Source organism: Belonocnema kinseyi, chromosome 4 (assembly GCF_010883055.1).
Source record: "Belonocnema kinseyi isolate 2016_QV_RU_SX_M_011 chromosome 4, B_treatae_v1, whole genome shotgun sequence".
Classification (NCBI taxonomy): Eukaryota; Metazoa; Arthropoda; class Insecta; order Hymenoptera; family Cynipidae; genus Belonocnema; species Belonocnema kinseyi.
The window spans coordinates 86,176,531-86,203,423 of NC_046660.1; the positions used below are offsets into that span (position 1 = coordinate 86,176,531).

Genomic DNA, 26,893 nt, shown 5'->3' on the forward strand with positions numbered 1-26,893 from the left:
TATTTATTACGATCAGGTACATATTGTCTTAATTTCATTAATTATAAAAAAAGATACTATATAAAATGGATGATTATGGTAAATAATTTATATTTCTATAATATAAAGTAATATAAAATGAGGAATTGGAACACTTTCGAAGGGTTTTACTGAGTGGAATCTTTAACTTCTTTGAAATATAAGGTGTCTTCTCGATTTTTAAATGAGAAAATTAGTTATAGAGAGTGTCGTCGAACAGTTTTCCATGAACCTTGAATCTGTAGATACAAGTGTAGTGGGGATTGCCCCAGTTGGATATTATTTCTAGTAGTACTCGCTTAAACGGGGACTGTGTCATCTCCTTTCTCTGAAAAAAATTCGATTTTTTCCTGTTTATTTAGTTTTTGTTGATCACTGATTTACTAGAATAATTAATAATGTCACCTTCACGGAAAAAGTTTGAATAGGAGGTCTGTTGATGTTGTAGGTGAAGTTGCCTATGCAGACAAATTCTTCTTTGACTTGTCCCTAAATTGCATTAATTCCATGAAATTAAATTTTTTTAAATTCACGTTGGCTCTGAATAATTTCCGTTTTTATTATGTATTTTTAATGATTTAAAACTAAATATTCAGAATTGAAAAGATTAATAGTTATAAAATGCCGAATGGAAATTTTTAGTTTTCGGTTGTAAATTAAAGTGCTGATAATTGACAAATTTCATATTTATCACTGAAAATTTAACATACAAATTTTAGACTTCCAAATGGAGGAATTTTAAATGGAAAATTTTGATAGTTTAATTATTTCAAAGTCATAATTTGAATTTCTAAATTGTTTGAAAAATCAACAAACGGAAGAAAATGATCCAATCCGTGATAAAATAACGATTTTTTATAGCTCAAAAATAAAAAAAAACGAACCAGTTTGTTGTAGAAGGTGTCTGAAAATGTCAAATTAAACAGTTTCAACTCCAATTAATCAAAATTAAACTCTCAGGTCTCGAGCTCACGAAACTATTGAAACTTTTTAATATTTATTTTCTTCGATAGATTGATTAAAAATATCGTATTCGTCGTTAAAAAAATGGCATTTCAAAACATTTCTAGGGATTTCTAATAATATCTGTCGAAATCTTAGGATATTTTTAATGCCCAAAGATTCCAAAGGATTCTTCGCTTTTACGAAATTTTAACTGATTTCAAGGGAGTTTAAAGCATTTGATTATTTTAAAAGATTCCAAAGAATTTCAGGTATTTTACAAGATTCCTGCTGATTGCAAAATTTTAAAAGAAATGTCAAGAGATAATCGAATTTTAAAATAATTTACGGGATTTTAAAGTATTTTAGGATATTTCACAATTCCAGGGTGGCCGTTTTAATCGACGAAATAAATTCTCGGTTCGCAAACATTTTTCAAGGTCAATGAAATGAAAAAAATGGAACTCTAAAGCTAAAAATTTTTCCACTTGAGATAATAAAAACTGAGTTACAAATGCAAGCACTCAAAGTGGAAATGTTAAATTTTGAACTTTTAAAATTGAAATTTAAGTTTTTAATAGAACAATTTTGTATTCAAATGCTCAATAATTTACGCATATGCAATTAACGTTACTAACATTTTGCAATATAAAAAAATATAAATCGACGTTATTATTTTTAATGCTAGAAATTAAAAAATCAATCAATGAACTTTAAAATGTTAAAAATTATATAATTTTAAGCAATTTTAAGCTAGAAACATTAAATAGTGAAAAATTTTTAACTGAACACTTCTTAAATTAGAAATTTAATTATTTTCTTTTTAAATAATGTAAAAATCATTGGAAAGCTTCAAAATTTTATTTGAAAGTCTTGAGAAATCTACCAGTTGTTTTAAATTTGTTTTTGAAATTTTTTCGGAACTTCAAAATATCTGTCAAAATGAATTGAATTTTTTCTACAATTTTCAGAAAATCCTGCAAATTGTAGAACATTTCTTTGAAATTTGGATGTATAAATAACAATTGAACGTTTATTATTTGTAGGCGAAATTTGAGTAATTTTGAGAGATATGTAGAAGTTTTGAAAAGATTCAAACTTAATGTAAAGCTTGAAATAAGAACCTAATATAAGATAAAAATGTAGGTTTTCGCAGATTTTAAGGGCATGTGATATTTAGAAAATTGTCGATTTTACCAGTTTTAGGTTCCCCCGGCTTTTTTCCTAGAATAATAAATATTTTGTTTTAAAAATTTGGGAAATGATAGCGAACATGCTAACGGAGCCCCCACACACTTTTTTTGTAGGTTAATTCAAAAAAGTTTTAATTTAGCAAAATGTGATTAATTTGCATAGCGCTTAGGAAATAAATAGTATCGATTTTTTCAGTGTTATATTCCCTCGGCTTTTTTCCTAAGATAAGAATTTTGTGGTTTTTTTATCAAAAAATTTTTGATATTGCTAACGTGCGTGTATATTTCGAGGTTATGTGTGTTACAATTCACCCGAGCGTTACTTCCAAACTACACAATATTTTGGCCGAAAACTTAGGACTTACAAATAAACAGAGTAACTAATCTCCCGGAACTAACCTTGTTTGCAGGCAATCAAAACAGTTTATTTCATAAATAATTTCCATATTAGCGGAATGGCGGAGATGAAAAACGACGTAACCTCAAAATAATGCATATGCATAAAATTTTTATTTAGCACAATAATTTTTTTGGGTTATTATCCCTCAAAAAAGAGTCCGGGGACGTCTGTTATGATATTTTATAGCATCTCCGAATTCAGTTTTTAAAAATTTTCATTTTTGTGGAAAAAAAACCGGGGAAACTGTAAGTATCAAATACCCTTAAGGCCATGTGATGAGTGGGTCACGTGACCAGATTCCTACCTTACCGCCACTTTTTTTCTTTCCCAACTTATTTTTACACGAAGCGCCACATCGAGTTGAAAATTTGGGATAATAAAAAAGAAGGACTAAGAATGGTGGGTCTGGCCCTAAATCTGTATAATTATCAAAAAAGTTTTTTGTTGTAAATAATTTTTTTTTGCTTTTTTCATAATTATTAAAATTTAGGACCAGACCCACCTTTCTTAGTGCTACTTATTTATTATCCAAAATTTTCAACTCGATGTGCCGCTTCGTGTGAAAATAAGTTGGGAAATCAAAAAAGTAACGTTAATATAGGAATCTGGTCACGTTACCCACTCGTCACATGGCCACAAAAAAATTAGCTTCTTTTCAAGAATTGTGAAAGGCTTCAAAAGAATAAAAACATTTTCTTAAGATTCATAGGAAAATTAAAAATAATTTTTCATTTTGAAAAATTATTTTAAGAGAATATTTAAAAAGTTTTTCAAAGGTTTAAACAAAATTTTCAAAAAAGATTCTAGAAGATATTAAGAAAAATTTCTAAAATTTGCATGATAATTTTTTATCTTTTTAAAACTCCTAAATATCTCTTAAAATTACTCAAATATTTTCTACAAATGTTCATTTGTAAATTACACATCAGAATTTAAAAATGTCACTTACAAATTAAGCATTTTTCAAATACAATAATCAAAATTGTAACGTTCAAAGTTTAAAGGCTCTTCGAAATTTTAACGATTCCAGGCTTTCCATGTCAAACAATTCAGTTAAAGATTCCTTACTTTTAAATATTTAGTTTCGATTTACTTGTCTTAAATAAAAATTAAAATATTGCTAAATATTAAATAATTAATCTTTTTTATTAAAAATTTCAGATTGAATAGGTTAAAAATGGAATATCTTAAGACTGAAACCATATTTTCATTTAATAAAATCCTTTAATTAAGAATATATTATTATGAAGTGAGTTTTAAATTGAAAATAGTTTATAAACCTTCAATCACACGTTCACATTTGTTTAATGACTAAGACTTTCAAATTGAAACCGTTTAAGTTTTAACGTTAAAATATGAAAATTCTTAAATTTTGAACTGATGTCAAATTGTTTGGTCAAATCGTTTTTGTTCACTTTTTATTACTTAAACTACAGATAAATTTTTAAAAATGTATTCATTAAGTAAAAATGTTTTTTATCCAAAATTTTCAACATCAAAGGTTCTTATTTTTTATTTGTTAAGAAATCTATGCGATGTTTTGAGATCACCAAGGACTTCAAAGATTTAGAAAGTTTTAAAGTATTTTAATGACTTTAGGTTCTTTAACGAAATTCCACGAAATCTCAAGAGATTAAAAAAATGTTTAGGGATTTTAAAAGGGCATCAAAGATCCAAAGGATTTTAGGGAACTTATACAGAACTTTGATGTCTCAAAGGATTTGAACGATTACAAATTTTTAAGGGAATTGAATTAAATCAAGATTTCAAAATGTAGGTGATTTCACAATATTTAAGGGATTTTAAAAATCTCAAAGGATTTGAAGGAATATAGTGTATTTTAAAATATTCGGAAGAATTTCTTGAGATTAATAAAAATTGGTAGGATTTTAGAAAAATTCAAGAGATTTCAACATTTCTAAGAAATTTCAAATGATTTTGTAAGATTTAAAATATATCGAAAATTTCCAAGGATTTCGCAATATTTGAGGGATTCACAATGATGTCAAAATAAAATAAAAGACTGTAAGATTGTGAGGAATTTCTGTAGAATTCAAGAGGTTAAAAAACTTGAGAATCTTTCACAGATTTCAGAGGATTTCAAAAGAATTAAATGGATTTTAATAGATTTCAGTAACGCATTTCGAAGATTTTAAGGTATTAAAAAATATTGGAAGTGATTTAATAGGAGCTTTACGTGATTTTATAGGTCTTCAAAGATTTGCTTATTTTTGAAGGAATTTTGAAAGATATTACAAATTTCAAGATGTTTTGTAGGATTTTACTCTATTTTTTCTTTCGAATTATTAGGAATTTTATAAATATCGACGAATTCTAAAGAACTTCCGAAAAAATTATAGAATAAATCAAATGAGATACAATTTCAAAGGATTTGCAGAGATTTTACGGATTTCAGAGATTTAAAGAAATTTCATGTCTGAAGGATTACTATTAATACGATTTCAAAGACAATGTAAATTATTTAAAGTTTTGAATTGCAATTTTGAATCTTTTTAAGGATTGTTAAAGCATTTGAGAAAAAATAAAAAAATCTTAATATTCTAGGGCATATTTTTAATGAGTTTTAATTTTAAAAACATATAAAAAGAATCTTTGAACTATTTAACTGATAAAAGTTTAAAATTGAAAAAGTTTTCTTTTTATGGAATTTTAGTTTAAACTTGTCTAATTGAAAAGTGTTAAAAACTTTCATTTGGCACGTGTAAATTATTGAGCTTTTGAATTCTACTGTTTCGAGGGATTTACAAACTTTGACGAATTATCCAGGAATTTTTCTACTATCTCAACAAATTTCAGGGCTACGAATTTCAAAGCTTTAGGCTATTTAAAAAGATTCGAAAAGATTTTAAGCGATTTTCTAGAAGACGTATATTGCATACCAGGTTAAAAAAAAGTTAACTTCAATTAAATATTAGAAAAATTTAATGACACCTTCCATTTTATTTCAAAATTTGTGGTAATATTGACACTATTTCAAATGTATCAAATTAGTCCCAGGCTCGCAATCTTTATTTTAAAATCTTAAAATTGGCTTACGAGAACGCTGAATTTCTTCGGCGCGGAATCGATTGTTCCTGATAAAGATGCGGATGCTGGAATGTGTTCCATTGTCACGTGGCTAATCATTGCGGATTTAGCCAGGTCGATAATAATTTTCCCCGTGGAACCCTTGAAAGCCCAACATTCTCCAGCTTGCACCCATGGCTACATTCAATAAAAATAATTAATTTTAAAGATCGGCGTTTTTCTAATATTACATTACAGGCCTTACAGACCGGTCCCTATGTCTCCTATTCTACCACATACTCATTCCAGGTCCTTAGTTATTTTTGAATTGTCTTGAATTCTTTGAAATATTGCAGTGTATTTTTAAAGATTCCGGAAAATTCTTAATAGACTTCATTAATTTGAAGGAATTTTTAAAATTTTAGTTTATTTTTAAAACGTCTAAAGCATTTTCAAAAGCTTTTAATTTGAAGTATTTTAGGAGATTTCAAAATTGATTTTCAACAGTTTGTAATCTTTAAGAATATCTGATATTTGACGTATGAGGTTCTAAAATATTTACAAATATTTCACGTTATGTCATAAGATTTTCGATGATTTCAATTATTTTAATGAATGTTAAAACTCGGAATGTATAGAATTTCACGGGATTTCATAATATTTTAGTCGATTTTAAAGAATTCATGAGAAGTGAGGTATTTTGAAGAGTTTTAGAATAAATCCTGAATATTCATCAGTTTTTTTTAATTCTTTGGAATTCTCTTGGATTTTCTTAATTTTTTTGAATTTTATGAATTCACTTTTTTTTACTTATTTGCATTCTTCTAAATTTACTCTATTCTACTTAATTCAATGAGTTTCCTTTTAATTTTAAAAGTTTTAATTAAATTGAACCTGAGTATCAATTGAAAAAATAATCAAAGGATTTTGAAGTATGTTTTCCAAATTCCTTGGCTTTTTCCAAGATCTTCAAAAAAAAAGTCAAACGAGTTTAAAGGATTTTAAACATTTAAGGTTGTTTTAAAAGATTCCAAAAAAATTTTTTCATAATTTCAGTAATATATTGGAATTTGAAATATTTGAGGGTATTGTGAAAGATTTCCGGGCGTTTTCAAGGGCTTTCAAATTATATCAGAGAATTCGAAATATTTTAGGATATTTTGAAAAATACCCAGAATTTTTGTATTAATTTCAATAATTTAAAGGCATTTCAACAATTACAAGGGATTTCTAAGGGTTTTAAGAATTATTAAGGGATAAGAATTAATTAAGGGATATTAATATTTTAATGAATTTCAAAGAATGTTTCACAAAACGCAATAGATTTTGTAGAGCTTCAAAGATTTAAAGAGATTTTCAAATATTTTCAGCTGTTCATTTGAAATTCGCCCTGAATTCTTATTAATTTATCCTACATTCTTTTCAATTCTTCTAAATTAACCCAGTTCTACTCAATTCAATTTAAATTTTTTATTTTTGAATTGTTTTCAATTTACTTGATTTCTTTTTAAATTCAGCTTGTTTTTTTTATGAATTTCATCTAATTCTTCTCATTTCATTTAAATTTATGTAAATTGACTCAAAATTAATTTCAATAAATCGAATTTTTTTCGATTCTTAAAATTTTTCCAAATAATTGGAATTCTTTTGAATTAAATTTGAATTGTTTTTTTTAGTCATCAGTCACTTCTTGTGCTAGAAATTAGTAGGGTTTCAAAGATTTGAAGATTTTAATTTTTTGGAATTCACTCTAAATTCTTTGGAATTCTCTTGAATTTGTTTAATTTGCTTGAAATCTTCTAAATTCGCTCTATTCTATTTAATTCAATTGGATTTTTTTGTTGAATTTTCAACAGTTTTTATTTAATTGATCATGAAGTCCATTAACCCTTATTGACCCGAATTGTCCGTTTTTGTCCGTCAACTTTAAGCACGGACAACTTTGTTAATTATGCTGAAAAAGATCTGAAAATTTATTAGCAAGTATTTTCAAGTATGCTCTTTCAGAATCTGACCCGAAAATTTTGAAAAAAACGACCCCTTCCCACCCTATTTTTCAATTTTAAAAAGAAACGTGATGATAATAAAGTTACACATACAGAAAATTCATTTTTCATCATTAAAGGGTTGTACGACCACCCATAAAATAACATGTTTACGAACAATCAATGTTTCATGGATTGTTCTGAAAAAAGTTGTTTCAGCTTTTGAAAACAAGTAAAAATGGGGGAAAACATATCAGAAATAATAGAAAACCTATTTTCTTTTGTTACTTAAGGTTAAATTTCGTTATCACCCCATAAAATAGCCCAAAGTGGTGAAAATTGGCAGTTTTTCAAAAATACTATTTTCAATACCAAAAAATTGCAAAAAAAAAGTAGTTCTAAAAATAAATAAAAGTTGATTTAGGTTGAAATTTTGAAAATCTGTAGAATTTGATTCACGTAGAATTTTATTTTAATGATTTTTTGATGAACATGTGACAAATCTTTGTATGTGTTTGCGTATGGAACGTCTTTAGCCATTTCTTCTATAAAAATGTTTGCAGTTCTTACCGCGCGGAGGTAGACGTTTGTAAAGAACTCTTTTTTGTTTGTTTTTTCGTTATTTTATAATCCTTTTTTTATTTAAAATTATATTTGTTTTATTTTCAGAAAAATCCGTGAAATAGCGGTTTTTCGTGAATATGTTATTTTAGGGGTGGTCGCACAACCCCTTAATGACGAAAAATGAATTTTCTGTGTGTATAAATTTATTATTTGGACATTTTAAGCCGGAGTTTTTGTGATTTCAAATATTGGCAAGGCATCTTTCGTATCGAAAATGCGATTAAAAAATTACCTTAAAAAATCACGTTTCTTTTTTTAAATTAAAAAATAAAGTGATTCTGAAAGAGCACACTTGTAAATACCCGCCAAACAATTTTCAGATCTTTTCCAGCATAATTAACAAAGTTGTCCGTGCTTAAAGTTTACGGACAAAAACGCACAAATTGGGTTACCCCACCTTAAATTCCTAGGCATTTCATCAAATTCTTTCAAATCCGTTTCAAAGTTACTGAATTCAATGAAGTTTTTCATATTTTAAAATTATTTTCAATTCACTTGATTGTTTTTTTTTTTAATTTTTATGAATTTCATCGAATTCTTCCCATTTATCTTAAATTCATCTAAATTCAATCCAATTCTACGGAAATCAATGGAATACTTTTGATTTTTAAAATTGTTTCAAATTAATTTGCATTCTTTTGAATGTAAGTTTAATTGTTCTAAAACCTTATGAATTAATCCTGAATTTGTTAACCTTTGAGCGCGAAAAAAGTATCCTATGAGCGTGACAAAAAGTAACCTTTGGCCCATATATTTTATCCCCTAGGGCCTAGGGACTGTGAGGCCTTGAATTAAAATAACATTTAAATCAGTTCAATATTAACCTGAATTACTTTCCGTGGTGTGTGGTAAGAAGGTCGCCAAATTGGAATTCCAAAGAGAGTGATTTGGTCCGATTGAGCGACATGAAACGGCTCTGTGTCTGGAGTATCTACTATACAACCTCCGACGGCTTCCGATGCGAAATCCGCCAGCTCTTCATTTATTTCTAAAAAGAAAGTATATTTTACTTTATTAATCGTTTTATAAGTAAAGTAATTAGAATATCTTTATGGGAATAAAAAATAATACCTTTGCCTCCACGACAGGAATAAAATTTGCTTAGCTGCAGTTTCTGCAAGGAAAAATTATTTGCATTTATTAATAGGCACGGGCTTCACTGTCTTTACCCCATTCTCCTCTTTTTTTAAATTCCTTTTTTCTCCTGTTTTCATAAAATTGACTCCTTTTTCTCATTTTTTTTTTGCTTAAATGCAAACTGAATTAATAGGATACAAAACAAATATGCAACTATTTTGGTTAATTTTAGTTAATTTTGGTATTAAACATTTTTAGTTTAGAATTCAGCTCTTATGGTTAAAAATTCTCCTATTTGGTGAAAAAGTTAATTATTTTGTTGGAAATGAATTTTTCTAACTGAAAATTTTAATATTCCCTTTCTGGTTAAAAATTGATTTTTTTTTTTTAGTTGAAAATTCAACTATTTTGGTAGATAATTAACCTGGTTGGTTGAAAACTAACTTCATTTTTAGAAATCCATATTTACTGGCTGAAAATTCAACTTATTGGTTTAACATTTAACTATTTTTGTTCAGTTCACTTTTGCTTGAATGTTCAACTATTTGGTTGAAAATGTAATTATTTTGTTGAAAATTGAACTATTTTATTAAAAACTGATCTTTTTTATCAAAAATTCAACTGTTCTGTTGAACAATTCCCTTCTTGGACAGAATATTCGTCCTTTTGGATTGAAATTTATACTTTTTTGTTAGAAGTTAATTCGTTTTTAGTCGAAAGTTCGACCATTCGGAAGTTAATTCCTTTTTAGTGGAACTTTAATTTTTTTTGTTTGAAAATCAATTCTTTTTAATAGAATACAATTCAAATATATTTTTGTTCGAGAATTAAAAATTAATTATTAAATTGGATTATTTCTTAAAAATTAATTAATGAAACATTAATATAATTATTAATTACTTAATAATTCTCTTATTTGATATAAAATTTAATTATTTTCATGATTAGTCAACTACTCTGTTAAATTTTTTTTTTTTTTTTGGTCGAAAATTTATCTTCCTTGTTTAAAAATTCTATCATCTAGGGCATTAAACTTTTTGGCTTGAAAATTCAATTATTTGGTTGAAAATGCATCTGTTTTTGGCTTTGAGTTTAATTTTTTTTTTTTGAAGTTTGACCGTTTGGTTGAAAATAGAAGTTTTTTGTTGAAATTCCGTCGCTTTTGCTTGAAAATCAAAATTGTTGGTTGAATATTCATCTTTCTTGTTTGAAAGTTCATCTTTATTGGTTGAAAATTAACTTTTTTGTTTGAAACTTCTATTTTCGTGTTTAAAAGTGAGTGCTTCATAAAATTTCATCCTTTTAGGACTTTCTTGAACAATTTTTATCTTTAGGTTGAAAATCCATCTCTTTTGGTAGAAAATTATTTGCTTGTTTGAAAATTCCACATTTTTTGTTCAAAGTGCAATACACTCCGACTTAAAATCTTAGGAATATGGTACCTACATTAATTTTATTTTAAAGAATTTATTCTCATGTTATTATCCTATTTTATTTTTTAATCGCCCTGTTTTTCCTCTTTTAAAAACACTTGGGCTGTGAAATCTGTAGGTATTAAAAAATCAAGGATTACCATTTTTCGAATCATGTTTTCGAGATCAAATGCTTTGGTTTTGAGTCGCAGGAATTCCTTTTCTAGAGATGATGGACATGATTTCATCGAATGTTTGACGTCCAGTATTTCGGAACACTGCGATTTCGGCTTTCTGTAGTCGAATCTTTCCGCAAAAGATGGTAACTCATCTTTTACATTTACAAATGCGTATGCAAACAATAAACCTAAATAAATAAAAATATAATTAAAAATACTTATGTTAATTTTCGAACAGAGTTTTTCTATAAAGATTAATCGTTTGTTAATATAATTACCTGCTCCAAGTAGCAACAAAATGGATATTTTCATCACTGGCTGCATCCATTTTGCAAGTAAGCAGAGAAGCCTTTTCATCCTTAGTAAAAGCCGTAAGTCTAACATTATAATTCCATCTCCTAGTCTACACATAACTGAAAGCAAGTTAGAAACAAAATACACTTGGCTTTCAAGTTGACTTAATGCCGATTATTTATAATCTTTATATATGTAGAATATTTAAATTTATAACATTATTTCCTTGATTCCAAGTATAAAATTGATTTTTTCAGATATATAAATAATAGCCAGTTTCGTGTAATTTGATAAAATAGTAATAATATACGTGGTTCATAATTTACATAATGAAAAAATTGGATATCTTACTTAGAGAGGGAAAGAAAATTAATATAAATACCATATCGAATTCAATATAAAGACTTTATATTCTTAAGATTTATAGTCGAAATGTTATTATATTTTCAGAAAAATATTTGAATTTTCAACCAAAAAGATTTTCTACCAACAGAAATGAATTTTTAAACCAAAAAGGCAAACATTCAATAAATAAAACAATGATTTTACCTAAACAGTTGCATAAATACTTGTGACCAAATAGTTAAATTTTCAAGCCAAAAGAACAAATTTTATTGAAAAGAGTTTAATTGTCAACAATAAAGTTCATTTTTAATCAAGAAAAATGTATTTCTTACCATAAACGATGAACTTTCATTCCAAACGACAAATGTTCAACTAATAAAGATATTTTTTTAACCAAAAATGAAATCAACAAATTTTAAATTTACAAAATTAATTTTTCACTAAAGTAAAACGAATTTTCAATTAGTTGAATTCAACGAAAAACATAACTTTGTACGAAATAGTGTATAAAGAATAAATTTCCAAACAAACATTGAGCAGTTAACAAAGTAGTTCGACTTTTATCAAAGTAATTTAATTTTCTACCAAAATTACGAATTTCAACTAAATAGTGAAATTTTCAACAAAAAAGATGATTATACCACCAGAAAATATGATTTTTTTAAAACAAAATTAATTTTATACACAGTAATCGCATATTTATTAAATTTTCAAGCTAAAAATACGAATTTCCTGCAAAACAGTTCCATTTTTAACCTGGAAATATAAATCTGCAACTAAAATGATGAATCTTTAAAACAGAGAGTTTTTAAGTTTTTATCTCTGTTAAAAATAAAAATAACTTTAAAAAAGTAGTTCAACTTTAAACCAAGTAGTTAATCTTTCAACAAAAAATTTGTATTTTTAACAAATAAGAATGAATTTGCAATCAAGAAGATTAATTTTCTAACAACAAAGATTACTTTTCAAGAAAATACATAAATTTTGAACAATAAAAGATCAATCTTCAATTACAAAATATTAATTTTGAACTAAAAATTTATTATTTACATTGTCAGTTGAAAAAAATAAATGTTTAACAAACAAAAAAAATAATTTTCAACATTCAACCCTAGAGATGAATTTTTAACCAAGAAGGTTAGTTTTTGAAAAATGGAATAGTTAATTTTTCTAATAAAATTTATTAATAATTTTCTAATAAAAATAACTACATTTTTAACCAAATAGTTGACTTTTGAACCAAAAGAGAAGAATTTTCAACCAAAGAGATGGAATTTTCAAACCAAAAAGATTAATTTATAACAAAATACATGAATTTTCCACTAAAGAATATAAATTCTTAAATTAAAAATAGCAATTATGAACAAAAAATCAAATATTTACATTTCCAGGCAAAAAAATTAATTTTCAAACCAAAAAAATCGAATTTTCAACCAAAAAGATAAATTTTCAAATAAAATGATGAATCTTCAATAACAATAAAATAAAATTTTTATCAAAGGAGTTCGTGATTCAACGCAAAAGATGATTCTTAAACCAAGAAGGTTGTTTTTTCAGGAAATGGAATCATTAAATTATCAATGAGAGATGAATTTTCAAGCAAAAAAATAATTTGTAACAAAGAAGTTCAACTTTCAACGAAGTAGTTGAATTTTTTTAGTAAAAAAAATCACTTTTTCACATATTAATTGTTTTTTTCTACAAAACGATTAAATTTGTAAACAAAAGAGAAAAATTTTTAATCAAAAAGATTAATTTTCTTCCAAAAATGACATTTCTACAAAATACATGAATTTTGAACTAAAAAATATTAATTTTCAATGAAAGAATATCAATTTTAAACTAAAAACTCAATATTTACATTTTCATTTAAAAAAATTAATTCAAAAAACAAAATTGAAAAATTAAGTTTCAACCAGAGACAAATTTTCAAGAAAAAATTGAATTTTTAACAAAGTAGTTTAATCTTCAACCAAGTAGTTGATTTTTTTTGTAAAAAGATAGCCTTTTCACAAGATAACTTCATTGTCAACAAAATTAGTAAATTTTAAACCAAAATTATAGAATTTTCAACCAAACTAGATGAATTTAGAACCAAAAATATAATAGTATACTTTTCAATCAAAAATAGTTGGACTTTCGTATTGGACTCTATTAATTAAGTTTACATTTAAGCGAAAAAAATGAGAAAAAGGGAAGACAGCATAAATTTCACGAAAACAGGAAAATTAAGAATTCTTTTTAAAAAATGGGAAAAGAAGTAAATAGGGGAAAGTGTGAAATATAAGTTATTTTGAAAATTTTTAATTTGGAGGGTCGTCTTTTGAAAAAATTGCAGACCTTTCTAAAAGTTATCATCAGGAACTTAAGTTGCTTAATTTAAATAAAAACGGCCACATTAGTAAACGTTTGAAGTAATATTAACTTACAAACTATACAAAATATTTTAATTACTAAATTCATAATTTTGAAAGTCACTGAATCAAATATGAGCTTATTTAAAGATCAGTTAAGTTCTCAAAAATATAAGTCAAATATGCTTTTTTAGGTTGTAAAAGTGTATTTGATCTTCAAACAAATTAAATTGATGAAATTCAACAAAAATTTATTAAAATGATTAAATATATGTGTGACACAAAATGAGAAAAAAATACCGTGAATATATTGCCAAACTTGAATTAATGCATAAAATGAAAACAATAAGCAGAAATTCATTACCTGCGTTGTCGAATTTTTAGGTTGGGGAATCCTTTATAGAGCCAAATACATATAATACATTACACCAATCATTTAGTAATTCACAAATTCTTAATTCCTTACAAATTTGAAGTTATTTTAAAAGACTTCCGTTAAATTCAACCAAATATGGTAGAGATAACCGTTCAATTCTGTCAGCCTTTGGCGATTTAATTTTGAATCTGTTTATTTAAACAGCGCCCCCTTTACAAATTTTCAGTAAATAAGACCTCAGCCGGTAAGAGAATTTAACTTGTATTTTCTTTCGTTGTTATTTAATTATGAAGTCCTTACTTTTACATTAAAATACATTCAAATTGGAAAAACATGACACAATGACCCAAGACATAAAGAACATGAAGAATAACCAAGATTTTATTTTTTATTTTTTTTTTACCATTCTTCTACTGGTTCTACAGGTAACTCCATTTTCGGTGTTGATATTGCAGAATATGCGTTGCAACTTAGAGAGCAACTCAGCAACACGTAATTTTTCGTGCGTTGTTTATTTACAAAATAATAGTAAATAGTGTCTCTATTTCTGATGTCTGGATAAAAAAAGTTATAATTAAAATTGTAAAATGTCGTGCAATACGTGTCAGTCAAAATTTTCGCTTTTTACGAGAGAGGTAAGATGATTTTGAATTTTATAGGTTACGTTGAGCTGTCACTTTGACACTTTGTTCCCAATCAGTAGTTTTTTTTTCTGGTTCAAATTATTGAAATTATGGTTTAAGGTCAGCTGTATTTTTTGTGCTTCACTCATATATTTGTATCCTTGACTGTCCTTACGAAACTGTATTGTTTGTTACATTTTCTTCTTTACATTTTAATTATCTTTTATATGTTTACGTTTTTCATACTCTCAAAGTATTTATAATTAATTAATCTTTATTAAAAAGTATTTTACTTTAGTAACAATTTTAGGTTTTAGTTTATTATTAATTGAACGGTTGCAACAAAGAACTTGATAACCAAGATTTTTGCCGAAATAATAATAAAATACATATTTTTAAAATAAAAAAGCCCTTAAATAAAACTATTTCCCACTTTTTTGCCTTGCGATCAGAAACGAGATTTTTAAATATTATTGTATATTTACATAGAATAATTTAACTTTCTTCTTTTTATAGACCTATAAACGAAAAATCGTTTGTTTTTTGTAACTGAAAAAATAGATTTTTTAATTAGTATCCAAACACGCTTTTCAACAAAAATTAAATTTGAACCTCCAAATTCTTCAGTGAGTTACTCGGAATGGGTTAATGTTTTATGATCTAACTCATTTTCTCTCAATGTAGCAACTCAATATCTCAGAAGTAGGTTTCTATTTTTTTTTTTTTAACTGAAAATTTCACTTTCTATCGTGATCCGCAATCGAACCTGTTCCAATTTTAGGTTTCTATCACTTTGATATTGTAAACTTCTACATTCTATTTCTCGGAACTGGATTTTTTAAATCATACTTTACAGAATTTCCAATTCTGTACTGCAACCCTTCAATTTAGGTTGGTCATTTTCCATGTCTTTTTACAGAATGCATGTCCAAATTGCGGATTTTCTTTCTGCAGCAAGTGCCTAAAATACAAATGTGAACTTCCCAACGTTGGGATGAAAAAAGTTTGCGGTCGATGTTTCAGTAAACATGAATCAAAAAAGGATTTAAAACCGGTTACACCTAAAGATGAAAAATCAATTCTGGATACTGAGAACCCAAAGATCCAACCACTTGCTCCCATCGATATCACAAACAAGTAATAATGGTTTAAAAGTTAAATCGGATTTAACATAAATCAGTCAATTTCAAATGAATATTATGTAAGAAACCATACTTAAATTACGTAACAGCTCATAAAGGGGGGGGGGGCGTCCACTCATGTACGTAATTTTTTGAAAATTTAACTCTTTTTTTTTTTAATTTATACGTTGATTTACCTGTTTTAGTAGAATTTTCATTTTTCTTGAATAAAAATGGAACTGTTTGGTTGAAAAGGTAACAATCTTGATAAGAAGTCATACTTTATGGTTCAAAATTCTGCTGTTTTGTTGAAGATTTAACTGTTTCGTAGAAAATTTATGTTTGCTAAAATTTAATATTTTGGTGTTGAAAAGAGAACCGAAATCTTTTCTGCATGAAAATACATTTTCTTGACATTTTTTTATAAATAAAAAAATTAATTTGTTTTAAGAGAAATTGTATCTTTATTGGATAAAAATGTTACAACTTTGGTAGATAATTCAACTATTTTGTTAAAAATTCATCCTTTTTGGTGGAAAAAATTATTCTTTTTGGATTGCAACTTCAATTTTTTTCTTAGAAACATATTTTTTGTTAAAAAATTCATATTTTGATCTTGAAAGCCAACTGGAATCTTTTTTGTATGAAAATTCAACTCATTTTTTGAATTTTTTTTTTTGGTTTTAACAAAAATTCATCTGTTTTAAAATAAATTTCATCTTTTTTTAGATAAAAATGTAACTATTTCGTAGAAAATTTCACAATTTTGTTAAGAAGTCATCCTTTTCTGGAAATTCTCCTTTCTTGATAAAAAATAATTTTCTTGGTTTATATTTTTGTAGTTTTTTGTTGAAGTCATATTTTTGGTTTGAAAATTCAATTCTTGTAGAGATAATTCTTCTTTTGGCCTAAAGGCTTGACAATTTAGACAAACTTTTCTTTCTTGGGCGAAAGATCTTTATTTGTTTAAAATTCATTTTTTTGGTTATAATTTTTTTTTCTTATAAATTCCATCTTTTTAGATTGAAATAAAACTATGACACTTTGTGGTTAAGAATTTATTTTTTTAGGTTGAAAATTCAACTATTATGCTTAAAATTTAAGTTTTTTTGTTAAAAAGTCACCCTTTATACTAGAAAAGCCATTTTTGTTTGATATAAATTAATGAATTTGAACGTTTAAATTTTGTATCTGAAATACTATTTTATTCCGTTATAAAATATGCTATGTTAAATATATTACAAGATTTAAATGCTGGAATTTGACTATTAAATATCAAGGCCAATAAAAAATTAGTCGAGGGTAAATAAGAGGAGGAAGGGGGTAGAAATGTTTTTTACGTTTCGTTACATTGGGGGGGGGGGTTCAGAGAGGGCCTGTAATCCGTCAGGTAATTTAAGTACGGTCCCTAATCTACTGATCCTAAAAGAGAAGCTAAAAAATACTTGATTCATTTTATTGTACTATTGAATAAGCAAATTAATTTCAGGCTCGAATCTTTGGAAAATCCAGCAAAACCTCCAATTGTAATGTATGCACATGGAGGACACTGGGAAAAATTAAAACGTGGGTTAGAGCCGGTCGATCAAGAAATAGTCGAACGTTTAAGAAAATTAAAGGGAGAAGATAGTCAAGTCTCACCTCCAAGTGTGGAAGATATAAAAAGAAGATTAGCTTTGTTGAAAGATCAAGATCCTGATAGAGTTAACAAACCTGTAAATGTAATACGAAAAAGCTACACCATAATTAATACCAGTGTGTCTACCCTATACTTGAAAAACCTGGAATTGGCAGGTTTACCTGGTAAACCCTGGAAATTTCAGCGATTTCTTTCAAAGTCAGGGAATTTTTTCCAGAGTGTGCCTAACGTTTTTATTAATTGAAATATAAAATTGAATAATAATTATTCTTTATTTGTAAAAGTAGCTTTTTATTACTGTATTTCACTATTTTGTTGAAAATTCGTTTTTTTTTTTTTTTGTTTGAAATTATTCAAACATCATTTTAGTTGATAATTCATCAATCGGTTTGAAAATATATATCATTTTCCCAAAATTAATTTTTTTTGTTGAAAATTATTATTATTTTTTTAAACTGAAAATGTAACTATTATTCCAATTGAATATTTCATCATATTAGTAGACTATTTGTGTTTTTTTAATGGAAATTAATTTTTTTAGTTAAAATTGCATCTCTTAATTTTAACCTTAATTTTCTTAACTAAAAATTAAACTATTACATTTTTGACTCAAAAATTATCTTTTTAAGTTGAAAATTCCTGTTAAAAAAATATATATAAACCAACCTTCCTGGTTAAAAATGTATCTTTTTGGTTTAAAATTAAACTATTCAAGTTGAATATTTTTGATTTTAGCGGAAAATTCATCACTTTATTTGAAAATCTAACTATATTTAAAAAATAATTATTTTGTCGTTGAAAATTTGTCTTTTTTATTCGAAACTCCATATATTTCGTCGAAAATTCATGTATTTTATTGAAAGGTAATATTTTTCAGTAGAGAATTAATCTTCTTGTTCGAAAATTCATCATTTTTTTAAAAATTCAAGTTTTCCAGTTGAGTATTCTTCTTTTTTTAATTCATATTTTTGATTGAAAATTTATGTTTTTATCTGAAAATTTAACTATTCCATTCCTGGTTGAAAACTGATCTTTTTTAGTTCAAAGTCATCTATTTGGGTGGAAATTGATGTTTTTAAATTAAAAATTAAACTATTTGATTGAGAATTCATGTATTGTGTTGATAATGCTTGGTTCAAAAATCATCTATCTGGTTGAAAATGTAATGCATTAAAATTCGTGGAATTTAGATAAATCCAAGAAACTATTAATTATTTTTTTCCTATCATTCAATTATTTAATTAATCGATGAAGCTAATATATATTTAAGAATATCTTGTAATATAATTTGCCAAAGCTTCCTAATTTAAACGTATACATTAAATCTATATAAACTGAAAAGAAGGTTATTTATATTAAACTCGCGAAACTGTATACATATCCCAATTCGATTGTTAAAAAATTCGAAATATTTTAATATTGTCTTACTCTAAAAATTATGCTGGGAAAGAACCTGGAATTTTCAGGGATTTTTTGCCAGTATTTGATCAGACACCCTGAATAACCTTTCTGTGGATTTTTCCCAATTTGTCAATTATAAAAATTTTTTTAGATGCATTACGTTGACACCCGAACTGATCAAGAGAAAACGGACGATTTGATAAAAGAATATTTGGAAAGGCTGGAGTTGTCTGGAAGAAATGATCCTGTTTCCGAAATTCAATCGAGACTTGACCATTTGAAGGGCTTCGATCCCTCAAAAGTAAATTAAATAACGCAGAATATAATTAATATAACGATTCGAAATAAATTCAAAATGAAATTTATTTTCAAAGAGTATTTAAATCTTTATTTTTAGTCTTCGTCAAGTAAACAAGAAGACGAGGATGAGGAAGATAGAACTATAACGAAGAAAATAATCAAAAAGGCTTTGGCGGAAGCAGCTTTGGAGAGAAAGTACGATGATGTCGATGAATTAGAAGAAATGGAGGTGGAAGTAAGTTAAAAAACGGTTTTTTTTACAATACTATTATATAATGCAGGGTAGCCAAAGGTCAGGGAAAACCTAGAAATCGGGTGAAAGGCAGGGTTTTCAAAAAAATCTTGCGAAAGTCAAGGTTTTTCTATAAGATGCACTTCAAGTAACTGTTAGGGATAATAAATTTAAAGTTTTTAAATATTAATTTGAAATCATCACAATTTTGAAAGCTTAAAATTATGGTGTTGGAATATTAATGGGGAGAGAAAATGAAAAATTGACCAGCGAAAAATTTGGAAATTTTGAAAATGAAGTTTTCCGGCCACCCCTTATATAAAATTCTTGTCAGTAACTTATTGCCTTGTATTTCTATTTTTGTTTGCAGTTGCAATTGCTTCCTCCTGACGATTATATTTTTAGTTAACAAGTTTCAAAATTCAATAATTCGAATTTTCAATTTAAATACAATTTTTTATTATTTTTAAATGAACTTTTGGTTAAAAATTCATATGTTAGGTTGAAAATTTATCTGAAATCTTTGAAATCTTGCTCGAAAGTTTCGGGGTCTCGAAGCTCTTGAAATTAATAAGAATTTCTTCAAACCTCGGTACTAGGGGGGTTTTTGAATTCCTAACAGTGGTGTTAAAATCAAAAGTAACAATTCAAGATTTTGTATCCAAAGCGGCGACTAAATTTTTGAGAATTTCAATAAATTGAAGAATGTGAAATTTAATAACCTGACGGGTTTCCATGACTCAGCATACTAGAGTTTTTTCGGACTTCTGATGATACATTTACAGCCGAAATTTAAAAAATTTAACTTTTTGATTCGAAATGGCGACCAATTAAAAAAAAATGTATTATATTCAGGGACCGGAACCTTTTACCTTCGTTCCAATATTGAGGGATTCTGGAGGGGTTGAAACCGAACCGAAAGGTTTCCGTGAGTCTCAGTCTTATGAGCTTTTTAAAATCAGATAGCGAAAAAGTTCTTCAAATTATGCACGAAAATTTATGTGTAACAATTTGTGTAATTCGCAACAAGAAGGTAAGTGTCAGTAAATTTATCGTTCTAATTTCATATTTATTTATTAAACATTAAATACCGAAATCTTTTAGCATTTAGAATATTTATAGATTGACGTTTACACTTATTGCTTAAAAATTATACAAACTTAGGAATTTCTATAATTTTTAAGCAGTAAGTGTAAACGTAAATCTCTAAATATGTTAAAGCTTAAAAGATTTCGGTATTTAACCTAAAATAAATAAATATGAAGTTTTAACAATAATATTATTAAAACTTGCCTTTTTATTGCAAATCACGAAGCCAAATTTGTACAAATTAATTATCTTATATAGTTTCAGCAACATTTAACTATCTGATACATAAAAAATATGCCCGCTGCGCGGCACATTCTTCTTGTGTGCGGGTACGCTTTCGCGCTTGGCACTCGTTTTAGTACGTTTAGTTTGTACACTTCAACTAAATTTTTTTTAAATATCATAAATATTGTAACTTAAATCGATATACTGTGATTTAAGTTTCTGAGGAATTACTTTCATAAATTGGAACTTAATTTTTTTCACCTTTGCTTTTAAAGAAGGTTCTCAAAACATCTGCGGTTTTGACGATTACATTCTTCCTGCGACACTCGCGCTTCGCGCTCGATAATTAGATAATACAGTAATTTTTCTATTTAAAATAAAGGGTGCAGACAAATTTGAACAGCATATAAGAACTAGGTATTCTTTTCAATATAATGTTACTAAAAAAACACATTTTCAATTCGTGTCCAATTGTCAAAGTTTAGCATGATATTTTATCAATCTTATTAGTATCTACTAAAAATAACGATTAACGATCTCCTAATAACAAAAATGATATATTTTTGAAAATGATCTTACTTTTTGAATTTGGGACTAATAGAAAATTTTCATGAGAATACTTTCGTCATATATTTTATATCTACAAGAAATTTGAATTTACAATGACAAAATGTTATGATTTTCGGACTCTGTGTGCCGAAACGTAAAGATCTGTTAAAAATTTGGACGATTATATTACACTCTCATGAATGAGAATGGAAAACCCCTGGAACTGTGCCTCGAGGAAACTGGTTTATATTTTGAATTTTTACAAAATTTGGTTGCAATTTGGGATAAAAAATCTTGAATTTTTCATTTTTATTTCAAAATAGTTGTTAGGAATCCGAAAAACCTCCGAGTATCGGATTTGAAAAAATTCTTGTTAGTTTCAAAAGTTTCGAGTTCTTTAAGTCATTCGAGTACTCAACAGTTTCGAATTCTCGAAGACATCCGAGTACTCGTAAAGTTTGTAGCTTTCTGGAAGGGTCGATCTCGACTCGACTCGAACCAGATCGAGCTCAGCTCGACTCGACTCGAAAGCTAACAATCTTATTTTCAAAGAAATGTAACTGTTTGGTTGAAAATCCTTTTTTGGTTGTAATTTTTTGAAAATTCATCGTTTCAGTTAAAAATGCATCTATCCGATTGAAAATTTTGTTTGTCTTTTTTTGTTGTTGAAAAAATATTGTTTTAACTATAAATTAAAGTATACAAATGAAAGATTCGTCATTTTTTAATGTTTAAATAAGCATGATAAACTGGTGTGTTAAAAATTTTTTTATTTTAATTTACATATTTTGTTAAAAATTGTTTTGTTTAAAATTCATTTTTTTAAATGAAAATGTAACTTTGACGTTTTTGGTTGAAAATTCACCATTTTTAGTTAAAACATTTTTTTAGTAGAAAAATAATTACCGTAATTTAAAATGTGCTCTTTTTTTTAGTAAAAATCGCAACTTTTCAGTTAAACAATTTAGGTTAGCCTTTTTTCTTTCTTAATTATGAAATCTTTAGTTGTTTGAAAACTCGTTTTTTTCTGTCGAAAATTATTTGTTGTTTTTTGTGAATATTTACCTTTTTTCTCGCTTTCAGTCACCCCGTTCTCAGCCTTCCTAGAACTGCTGGCTGACGCAGTTTCTCAGGGGACACACTTGAGTTTCTTCATGGACACACTTTGGAATTGTTTCGTTAAAAATGGTAGGGGTGAATTTCAAGTTGTTGTCGAAAATTATTGATGGTTTGGAAAAAAACATAGTCTTTTTAAGGTGACTTATGCGACTATTTTCATTTAAAAAATGTTATGGATGTTTTACATGGACAATAAACGAACTTCAAAAAATTTATTTCAGGTCAAAACTGTATAATTATAATTAAGAACATGATACAAAATACATGATAAAATTAACAATTTCATCACGTCTTTTGTATCATTTTCTTAATTATAATTATCCAGTTTTGACCTTAATCTTTCAGCGGACTCGCCCTGTAATTTAGCTTGAGCGAACGCTTGTCGTAAATTTTACCTCATTCAGGTTTATCCAAGTTAATGAAACAATTCCAAAGTGTGTTCATGAAAAACAGCCATAACATTTTTAAATTGAAAATAGTCGCAGAAGTCACCTTCAGAAGACTATGTTTTTTTCCAAACCATCAATAATATTCGACAACTCCTTGAAATTCACCCCTATCACTTTTAACAAAACAATTCCAAAATGTCGCCATGTGAACAGCTGTAAAATTTTCAAATAAAAAATAGTCACAAGCGTTACCTTTACAAAACGCTATATTATGTTTCCAACCTCACAATAATATTTAACAACCCCCAAAAACAACCTCTAGTTTATTTAGAAAGCTCATCCGCAATTTTGAATCTGCCATTTTGTTTTCTAAATTTTTGATATCGGATTCGTAATCACCCGGTAATAAGCGTGGAATAAAGAAAAATTAATATTTTTCGATTTCAGCGCAAAAGTAAAGATTATTCTATTATTTTGAATGTGCGATTTTTCCATCTGTCTAAAATGCCACAATAAGAATAAGATACCTCCTAAATTTATTCACTTCTATTCCCATGGCGACCGCCACACAGTTTTCTATTCTCCCAAAGAGAACGTGATTTCAATATATTTAATTCCTTCTAATTGTACCGGTAACACACCTTACAGAGATATTTTTTATTCCTCAGAAGTGGTCATATTTTGATTTTATTTAATTCCTTCTAATAAGTTCACAAAATATGTGTAATAAGTTGTTTTAATTCTTTCATGCCGAATGTAAATTCTGAAAATTTATATCTCACCAATTCAACTCTGCCTCTCTAGAGTTAAAATTATTTAAATTCACACATTTGCATAGATTTCTTTGATGCATTTTTTAAGACGTTTAAATAAATTATTAAAATATAAAGCAATATAACTTTGAATATTTTTTCAAATTTATAAGTTATAAAAAGATTTAATAATGAAAAATAGGTTAAATAAATGCTTTCGTTAAATTTTGCTAAGTCTATTGAGAGAAATGGGATTTGCACTTTTTCTGTTCCCGTTGGGGGATTTTTAGACGGAGCAAAAATCGCGTATTCATAGGAATACAAATTCTTAATTTTTCAAAATTCTACGCTTGTTACCGGGTAGTGACTCCAAACCCCCCCCCCCCCCCCCCCCCCCCCCCCCCCCGAGTAACATAATTTGGCCCATTTTATTCATTTGACCAGCCTTTCGCGATTCGGTCCCACTGTAGAACGATATAAATGTGGGAAAAATCAGAGAAAATAGTACAGGATATGTAATATACTTACACATAAAGGCGCTTATAACAAACAATTCTTTACAAAATCGTCTGCATAGAGTTCAGAGAGAGAATGATCTTGGAATAGGTGGAAGCTCAGCGCATAGTAATAAGTGGTACGTGTAGGGAAGGGGTATTTGTGCAGTTGTCGTAAATTTTACGACAGCGCGCCCGCTGAAAGGTTAAATAGCTTTTTTCAAGTTAGTTTATTGTTTAATTAACTTTGTCACAATTGTACACTTTGTCATAATGAATGAACATAAATAAAACGATAGATTAAAAAAAACTTGTTTTGTGATGTTTCTAAAGATTGTAATTTTGTTTATAATTATTTTGAATAAAAAAGTACTGAAAAAAGACACAAAATTCTTGCGTACTTTTTCTTGCCTATTTTAAGAATCGGATAATTTTTCACTTAAGGCCATGTGACGAGTAGGTCACGTAACCAGATTCCTACTTTACCCTCACTTTTTTTATTTCCCAACTTACTTTCACACGAAGCGCCACATCGAGTTGAAAATGTAGGGTAATAAATAAGAAGCACTAAGAAAGGTGGGCCTGGTCCTAAATTTGAATAATTATGAAAAGAGCAAAAAAAAAAAATTATTTACAGCAAAAAACTTTTTTCACAATTATACAAATTTAGGACAAGACCGACCATTCTTAGTGTTTCTTGTTTAGTATCCCAAATTTTCAATTCGATGTGGCGTTTCGTGTGAAAACAAATTGGGAAATAAAAAAGTGGTGGTCAGGTAGGACGTAGGAATCTGGTCACGTGACCCACTAATCACATGACCTTAAGATTTCCATACTATTGCACTTTGTGTTACATAACTAAACAATTTAAATTTTAAATAGCTTAGCATTTCTAAAAGGAACTCTTTTTATTATTTTTTATTCAGAATTGTTTCCAGGAAAAACAAATGAAAAATCTCAATCCATAACATATATGATGAACCGTATACATAGTCATCTACTGGGCTGAGAAACTCTAGTCGAATAGCAGACTAGTCGCTTGTTGGCTGCCTTCATCCGTCCACTAGACGAACTTGAGCAGGTACAAGTATACAGTCGGCTATTCAGCTGCGATTAGCCGACTGTCCAGTTAGTCAGCTAATCGACTGGGTCGGCTATTGGGCTACGTCATATAGACATATATTCCTATTGTAAACGAGTCAGGCGGCCCTCCCTGTTTAAGTTTCTGCCCCCCCCCCCTCCCTCCCGAAATCAGTCTAAGGCCATTTGAAGGACACCGAAGGAAACTTGACTGAAAGCAAGAGTTTGGTGTACTACATTTTTTGTTGAGAATGCATCCATCTACGTCAAAAATTCAACCAGTTGGTTTAAAATTTAAATGTTTTATTGCCAATTTAACTACTTGGTTAAAAATTTAGTTATTTTCTTTGAAGTTAAAAGATTTGATTAAAACACGTTTTTTTTTTGTTGAAATATTAACATTTTTTGTGGAAAATTCAACTTCTTGTTGAAAATTCAAGTTTTGGGTTTGAAAATTCAACTGTCTTATGACAAATTCGTCTTTTCGGCTGTAAAGTTCAACTAGTTTGTCTTAAATCCAATTGTTTGGTTAAAATTTAATTTTGTTCTGTTAAAAATTCAAATATTTTGGTGGATATTCAGCTGGTTGTGGTTTAATTTTCATCTTTTTTTTGTTTGAAAATTCGACTATTTAGTTGAAAATTAATATTTCTAGATAGAAAATGTAAGTATTTGATTAAAAATTCAAGTATTTTGTTAAAAAGTCATATTTTCTGGTCAAAAATTAGGCTGTTTTGTTAAAAAATTTGTCTATTAATATACCAAATTTATGTTTTTTGATGTAGAAAATTCTACTGTCTTCCAAAAATGCAATTATGTCATTAAAATGCAACTGATTTTGATTAAAGTTTAATCTTTTTTGTTAGGAAATCCCACGATTTAGTTGAAAATTTAAAAAATCGTAATTTTAAGTTGAAAATGTTTTATACGGCTTATAAAAAGATTATATGTTACATTTTTTATAAGATCCAAATGATGGTCTTCGAATATTAATGGTTAGGGAATAAAAAATTGACCAGAGAAAATTCAGGAAAAAGTCAGAGAATTTTTAAAATTAAGTTTTCCGGCCACCCTGATAATGTCCCCGTTTTTCGATTGATTGCATTGTTTGTTTTCTCCATTCAGTGAAAAATAATAATGAAAGAGTAGCAATCTATACAAAATATTTTCTAAAATAAATTAACTGTTTTTCTTAGGCAGTCCAGACGAGTACAGACAACGAAGACAACTCTTGTGTTATGTGTGATCAAACGGCAGATTTGGTTAATTGTATAGGATGTCACGGCGATCTTTACTGCACCATCTGCTTTGAGGACAATCACGATGATTTTGAACTCGGGAAACACAAAACTGCCCCTTTCAAATCCACAAAGAGATCAAAATCAGACTGAGCATCCAAACATACTTTAACTTCACAAGAGCCTCTAATAACTATTTATATATTTTGGATAACTACATTTAAAAACAATTTTGTACATTTTTCTCAGTGGCTTTTAGTTTTTACAGCTTACAGTAAATAATTTGTGATATTAATTAGTATTCTTCGCAAGGACCAAGTATTTAAAAATGTATTCTGCTTTCCTACAATTGAATCTAAAGACAAATGTACATTTTCTACAGTTTCAGAAGCTTCAATAAAGGTAAAGAAACCTCA

General features: G+C 27.5%; 2 protein-coding genes across 3 annotated transcripts; one reads left to right on the top strand and one right to left on the bottom strand.

Annotated features, from left to right (window-relative positions):
• Nucleotide 1: 1 nt before the first annotated feature.
• Nucleotides 2-14,755, bottom strand: LOC117171789 (SUN domain-containing protein 2-like). Its single transcript, XM_033359399.1, has 9 exons — nucleotides 14,630-14,755; nucleotides 14,215-14,525; nucleotides 11,136-11,270; nucleotides 10,840-11,045; nucleotides 9,261-9,303; nucleotides 9,014-9,177; nucleotides 5,611-5,778; nucleotides 424-507; nucleotides 2-346 (listed from the first exon to the last, which is right to left on the bottom strand). The coding sequence occupies exons 3-9, from the start codon at nucleotides 11,266-11,268 to the stop codon at nucleotides 212-214; spliced, it is 933 nt and encodes a 310-aa protein (XP_033215290.1). The 5' UTR covers nucleotides 11,269-11,270; nucleotides 14,215-14,525; nucleotides 14,630-14,755; the 3' UTR covers nucleotides 2-211.
• LOC117171788 (abscission/NoCut checkpoint regulator) lies at nucleotides 14,686-26,893 on the top strand. 2 transcript variants are annotated; one of them, XM_033359397.1, is made up of 6 exons: nucleotides 14,686-14,861; nucleotides 15,769-15,986; nucleotides 17,460-17,691; nucleotides 19,162-19,311; nucleotides 19,408-19,545; nucleotides 26,436-26,893. In XM_033359397.1, exons 1-6 carry the CDS (start codon nucleotides 14,814-14,816, stop codon nucleotides 26,628-26,630), a joined length of 981 nt encoding a protein of 326 aa, XP_033215288.1. In that variant the 5' UTR covers nucleotides 14,686-14,813; the 3' UTR covers nucleotides 26,631-26,893. The 2 variants fall into 2 exon arrangements, with proteins under 2 accessions (XP_033215288.1, XP_033215289.1); XM_033359398.1 differs by having other exon boundaries at nucleotides 17,460-17,685.

Coding starts and splice junctions, on each gene's coding strand:
- LOC117171789 (XM_033359399.1), bottom strand. CDS start 11,268: ATGTGTAGACTAGGAGATGGAATTATAATGTTAGACTTACGGCTTTTA. Junction 11,046..11,135: donor TTTGTTGCTACTTGGAGCAG/GTAATTATATTA, acceptor TTATTTATTTAG/GTTTATTGTTTGCATACGCA. Junction 5,779..9,013: donor CACCACGGAAAGTAATTCAG/GTTAATATTGAA, acceptor TATTGAATGTAG/CCATGGGTGCAAGCTGGAGA.
- LOC117171788 (XM_033359397.1), top strand. CDS start 14,814: ATGTCGTGCAATACGTGTCAGTCAAAATTTTCGCTTTTTACGAGAGAG. Junction 17,692..19,161: donor GAGTTAACAAACCTGTAAAT/GTAATACGAAAA, acceptor AAATTTTTTTAG/ATGCATTACGTTGACACCCG. Junction 19,312..19,407: donor AGGGCTTCGATCCCTCAAAA/GTAAATTAAATA, acceptor CTTTATTTTTAG/TCTTCGTCAAGTAAACAAGA.